The sequence below is a fragment of the Hyposmocoma kahamanoa genome, unplaced genomic scaffold (genome assembly GCF_003589595.1).
Source record: "Hyposmocoma kahamanoa isolate Upper Pololo Valley unplaced genomic scaffold, ASM358959v1 88, whole genome shotgun sequence".
In the NCBI taxonomy this organism is placed as follows: domain Eukaryota; kingdom Metazoa; phylum Arthropoda; class Insecta; order Lepidoptera; family Cosmopterigidae; genus Hyposmocoma; species Hyposmocoma kahamanoa.
In genome coordinates, this window is record NW_020654466.1 from 1584437 (window position 1) to 1590436 (window position 6000).

The following is a 6000-nucleotide window of genomic DNA, read 5'->3' on the forward strand; positions in this document are numbered from 1 at the left end:
TATATTTGTTACATGCATTACAGGTTTTTACAACCTACATTTTAATACTTCTATGGGTTATGGTTGTAACACCATCCCACATTAAGATCATATAATTTAGTATAGTAATGAGTTTTTCTTTAAATCTTTGAAAAATACCCATATATCCTTAATCAGAAAATGAATCAGTCGATTTTGAAGAATAAATACCTCGTCTATTATCGGACTCATCAAAAAAAGTCACTAATAAGCATCACAACACCTGGGAAGAAACAGACTTTCACAGATAAGACGAAATTGACTTATTTTTATGATATTTCTTATTTTCATACATTGTTTAACACTATATTCTGGGTGTCCAGTAGTAATAAACCTATTAGTAGCAGTAGAGTTCGTTGTGAAAGACTTTGTCCGGGGAAATACTGCCACCTTACCTATTTCAGCCACCATGCAGTAATGTGAGCATTACTGCATTCTGGTTTGAAAGGGTAAGGGTGCTGGTGAAATTACAGGCACATGGGACTTGTCAACTTATGTCTCACATTGACGGGTACAGTGGCAGTGCCCCTCAGATCTTTGCAATTTAAAGGTGTGTCGATACCACCAGGCATACAACTTTTTCTTGTACAAAAAAAAAATTTATTGAACCTCATAATGCAGAAGAAAATTTTCAAATACTGGCAATTCAGAGGGAGTTTTGACTGAAGGACTAGAATCCAAGGTCATGAAAAAAATTTATAAAAAATTCTTAACATGCTAAGATTAATTCTCCAGGTAGCTCTTTAATCATATCAATACATTTTATAATACAAATTCACTCTGCAATTACGACTTAGTGGTGGTTTGCACTTGAGTGCTGGATAAAGAGGCTCTAGGTTTAATATATGGTGTTCCTGGTAGTGCCTTGGAATTAATTCCTTAACTTTTAATTTTAACTTATAATGATTGTAGTTGTCTGACACATTATTACAATTATTAATTTAAAAAAGGGTTTGTAAATGCACAAAAGGACTATGTCAAATCAATTGCATATGTAGTCACAGCAGAATTATTTTGATGTAGGTATCTGAGTTTACCACAAAGCTTTCTTGAACTTTAAACACGGACAAGTGGATCACAATCTATTATTAAACTTTTGTGGCAAAAGAAATTTTGTTATTAAATGTTCCAAGAACGTCTACCATGAAGGCTCTGGTTAGAGAATAACACACTGTTTGGCAATATCTTCATCTTAACTTTGTGGCTTTTTGTTGGCCAATATTTCAACTAGGATTTGTAAGATTGTCATGAAATAAATAAAAAAAAGTTCCTTAGATAAGTTTTACCACCACATGTGACAAATATGGAAAGTAAATTTCGACTGGTGGATCTCTGTGAGATAAGGGTCTACAGTTGTACTGAGTACCCAGTCAGTGGAAAGGACTAAAACTACGTACTTCTTTTTTAAGGTCCTATGCCTCATCACGAAGCAACACCTTCCACGGGGGTGTTTTCTACTTTTTTTTTTTTAACCATTGTAAAAACATTTAAATTTCGAATTTTTTTTAAATATTACAACAAAGCTCAAGTGAAAAGAAACATCTTACCACACAATTGTTGATGTCGATATCGACGTTTTCGACCTTTTTTGTGGAGGCAATGCCAACACTTCCCGGCGCGCAATATATCTGCTTTACAAGAGGAGATTCGGAGAGTTTCCAGCATATAGCATGTTCCCGGCCGCCGCTGCCGATCACTAGCACGTTTGCCTCAGCCATGATAAACTCTATAAGTCTCCAGTCCAATTTGAAACACTAAAAAACACGCGATGTTTACGATCACGTGTAACGACTAAAGTTACAAGAAACTTACTAAAACTACTTTTAAAGAAATTAGTTTGGTGTAAATATTTTAATAATTAATAATGGCATTAACAAAGGCCTAATAAAGTTTATTTTATAAGTTTTTTCTTTATATTTCGTGGCAGAACTGTTCACAATACGCGTAAACTTCGAAGTGAAGTGAGTAAAGTTCGTTTGACATTTCTTTAGTATCACAGTTTTGAGTTTAGAGAGGTGATTGTCTGCGTTAGAGTTGCAATGTCGATATTCATATTTATATTTTTTATACATCATCTTTAAAAAAAAAATCTAAAACTTTCCAAGGTTACGATATACCATACCTAAAGGTACAAAATTTGTGACAATGTTTTGTTGAAAATTGTACTTTATAACGTCATTTACATAGTTTAAATCAGATAGTGTTGCTTAACTTTTTTCTGTAATTGTGCTACAGACTGGCTTTAAAGACATAAAAGTACAACCTAAAACACGTTGTACTAAATACTATAATATAATATATACCAAAATTGACCAAATCTTACTTGTTCTTGAGTGACTACTTCTTGTATAAATTATTCTTTCATTGGCTATGTTGTATGTAGTGACAATCTGCAAAAGGCAGGAGATGGATGCGAGCTGAGGAGCGAGCGAAATGGCGCACATTGCGAAAGTTTTACGTTCAATAAAGGATGAATAGGTTGATTTAATAAAAAAAAAAACGCGACAACTACACGTAAACGAAAACTACAAGCGACACATACAAGTTGGGCTACGGTTTTAGATTCAAAAAAATATCAGTCCCTAAATAAACTGGCTGACTAGTCATCAAAAATTCAATTTATATAAAATTTTATTATATCGATAGATATAAAAGTATTGGGTGTCTCAGCACTATTGTTGATAACGGTCCGTTCGTTTTGTTGATAGAAAATGACGTAAGGTCAATAGCTAAAGTCATGGGTTACTGTGGGTCATTTTGTGCCTAGTGATAAAATTACGTCATGACTGCGCTAATGAAATGAAATTTTCATATAAGTTGCAGGTACTTAGATGCGTTGGAGCCGCGACACCAGAAAATCTTATCTATATTCCAACGTCTTAGTTTTTTTTCTTCTGTTAGTTGTTTTATTTATGCCTTTGGCGCTCAATTACTTGTAATAAGGGCGTCTACAGGTAAATATAAATTTTGACATGAATTCATTGAACTAAAAAAGTTATTTTATCGTAGTATTCTTGTGGTTTCAAATAACAGCAACCTAGCTTTATAAATAAACATGTCCGTTAGGTTTTTCTTCATTTTTTTCCATCCTCTAAGATTAGTTTCTTTATTTTTTTCCACCCTCTAAGTTTAGGTTAGAGGCGGGTGCCATTCAACTTTAAAGCTCTTTCCTTAGTTTGACGCAACAAGTTTTGTTAATTATGTAGAATAACCGGACAATTTAATAACGATTTACCAAATGACAACCCTAACATGCCTTTTTATTTCATTTTACGCATATCTTTTCGCGTTTACTGTATTTTGATTCAGGAAACTGAATTGAATCACTTTCGCGTTGCCTAGTGTTTTTCGAAAATATAACACAACTGAAGCTAATAGTAATAAGTAATGAGAAAGTACATCTTCTTCAGAACCTGAATTGTTTATTAATTATTATGTATCTTTGTCTTGTGAAAAATGAAACGTTTACAAAAATGGCGAATTTATTCGTTCTTGTCATCTTTCTGTGATGCTTGTTCGCCTTGTAAAAAGTTGTGTTTTGTTGGTATAAAATGGCTGACACTGGTCTACGTATGAATTTCGCCGCACTAAAGAGGGCAGATCCATACGCGAGAGAGATAATTGATAGCGCTACCCACGTCGCACTTTATACTTTCGAGGAGAACGAATGGGAGAAAACGAACATCGAGGGTGCTTTGTTTGTGTACAGTAGAAATGGGGAACCGTATCACAGTTTGGTGATTATGAACAGGTTGAATACGAATAATCTAATCGAACCTGTGTCGAAAGGAATAGAGTTACAGTTGAAAGAGCCGTTCCTGTTGTATCGGAACGCGAAGTCGAGAATCTACGGCATATGGTTTTACGACAAAGACGAATGCGTTCGAGTAGCCACGAAGTTAAATTCGCTTCTCAAAGAGTCGTTTAAGCAAGCACCAGTAGAGAACATGGCTCAAAATCCCGTATACAGCTCATCTACGCCTGCTAATGCCCAAGTGGACATATTTAGCATGTTGAGTAAGGCGCAAGATGACTTCAATTCAAATAAGGGTCTCGTGGCTAATAAGGCGGAATTGACGCCTTCGCGAGCGCCGGACATGACGTCGCAGAGTGTTATGGATTTCTTCGCCAAGGCTGGAAGCGGCGCGGCGGCGCAGATGCCGGCGGTAAGCACGTTGCCGTCGCCCGGCATTTTCGGGCCTCGGCCCACGGACCGCGACGCCCCGCTCCTCCTGCAAAGACTCATGAGTAACCCTGCACACTCTGTAGAACATATAGAGAAGCAGCAGCGCTCCGTCACGCCTCAAGACGCCCACAACGCCAACGGCAATGTGTCAATAGATACTATTCGGCAAAATAGCGCATTTCCTATGAAATCTACCCCCATTGACAAACAGTGTCAGCAAAGGATATCTGGAATGAAGAAGGGATTGGATGCAGAGACAAATGGACCTAACCCCTTGGAGAGTGAGCTGAATCTAATGCATATATCATCACCCAAGCCCACCTCACCATTGGCTACATTTTTGAATCAATCTCAGGACATCGGTCATTCGGTAAGCTCTTATAATGGTAGCAAGCTGGACGACATAGGAGTTTTTCCATTGATTAACAATCTAACTGCTCAGCAGAAGCCAGCGTTGATGCCTCCGACGATGTTCACCGCAACCAGTGGGGGGGATGTCCACCAGGCTCCAGAGCCACTCACTAGGAACCAGCTGCTACAGGCATTCAATTACTTACTTAAACATGATGCTGACTTTGTTAACAAACTCCATGAGGCCTATGTGAAATCCTTTTCAGAAAAGGCATTCTCCGTGTCATAAAATTCATTCTTTTGGGACGTGCAACCGAGTTGTCGGTAGCTATCAATGTACAGTTGTAATTCAAAGTATAAATCCACTAAAATGTTGTGTAGACCCTCTAGTTTTGTAGTCACTCATTGTTTGGACAGAGTATTTTTAAATAAGTTTTAAAGCATTGACTGTATCGTTAAAATCTGTACAGAGAATGAATTTTAGTGGCTGTCTAGCAAGTTTAGTCCAGATAGGTCTAGAAAAGATCTATTGGAAAGCCAGATGTGATATTTATATTGGCTTCAACTTAAGATTATCAAAATGTTAACATCTGACAATTGCTTTTCTTGTCTACTTTAGTTTAGTTGTAACGTTTAGTTCATTGCAATATGAAATGATTTTGTAGTAACAATCCACATGACAATACTAGTTATTTTGTAAATGCTGTTAACTCCTAGAGAAACACAATTTTATGATCAGGATTTCTTGCAATGAACTATGATGATAAGGACATAATTCTGAAAATAGAATTTGTTTGTAATGTAATAAGGACTGCAAAAATTTGCTATTTCTTTACATATATTTTTTTCTTATCCATTACTCCTTAGTAGTTTACGCATCCAGTTTTTTTAGTTTATTGTATATGTTCAATGATTTATTGCCAAATTGGTCATTTCTTGAGAGTGAGGCACTCTGATAGAATGTGTAAATGTTCTGTAAAATTTTTGTTCCATTGATTGATGTAGTAGTATCATCAAAATATGTAGAACAGAATCAATTAAAAGGCTTTACATTTGTTTCATAAATTTTCTTTTGCTACTGTTTAGGGAGAAGAGCTATAATTTTTCTAAGTTGAATTTCTCCTAAGGATCAATCTGCTAGGAGGTGTAGTTTGGCACACGTATTAAGTGTGTGGTTGATTTAAGTTCTATTCAGCCGAATTCTTAAAAACAACCATAGAATATAGACATCATTTAGAATGAATGGAGTGTATATTTTGTGGACATACAAACAATACTTCGAAAGATATTGTAAATCTTTCCAAAAGTCAATAACATCTTCGACTGATATAAAATTTATACTTTTGTCAAGAACAACAAAGATGACATTGGAATTGTGAAGTTCCGATTGATTTGCAATCAAACGGGAGCTTGTTCTCTGACGATGATAGCTTTTTTGGCCTATA

The 6000-nt window shown here is 35.9% G+C and overlaps 2 protein-coding genes across 3 annotated transcripts in view; one reads left to right on the top strand and one right to left on the bottom strand.

Annotated features, from left to right (window-relative positions):
- Window positions 1-1933, bottom strand: part of LOC113235868 (trifunctional purine biosynthetic protein adenosine-3) — a 63037-nt gene extending 61104 nt beyond the window's left edge. The window contains exon 1 of the mRNA XM_026471789.1: window positions 1566-1933. Within this exon, the coding sequence (XP_026327574.1) occupies window positions 1566-1736 (171 nt within the window). The 5' untranslated portion in view covers window positions 1737-1933. The remainder of the gene's footprint in view (window positions 1-1565) is intronic.
- Window positions 1934-3539: 1606 nt separating this feature from the next.
- Window positions 3540-4928, top strand: LOC113235640 (mRNA-decapping enzyme 1B). 2 transcript variants are annotated; one of them, XM_026471460.1, is made up of 2 exons: window positions 3540-4574; window positions 4647-4928. In XM_026471460.1, exons 1-2 carry the CDS (start codon window positions 3570-3572, stop codon window positions 4842-4844), a joined length of 1203 nt encoding a protein of 400 aa, XP_026327245.1. In that variant the 5' UTR covers window positions 3540-3569; the 3' UTR covers window positions 4845-4928. The 2 variants fall into 2 exon arrangements, with proteins under 2 accessions (XP_026327245.1, XP_026327246.1); XM_026471461.1 differs by having other exon boundaries at window positions 4650-4928.
- The last annotated feature ends 1072 nt before the right edge of the window (window positions 4929-6000 follow it).

Excerpts from the sequence above, each read along its gene's own strand:
- LOC113235640 (XM_026471460.1), top strand. The coding sequence starts at position 3,570 with ATGGCTGACACTGGTCTACGTATGAATTTCGCCGCACTAAAGAGGGCA. Across the intron at positions 4,575-4,646 it reads CTCAGGACATCGGTCATTCG|CAGAAGCCAGCGTTGATGCC; the intron begins GTAAGCTCTTAT and ends CTAACTGCTCAG.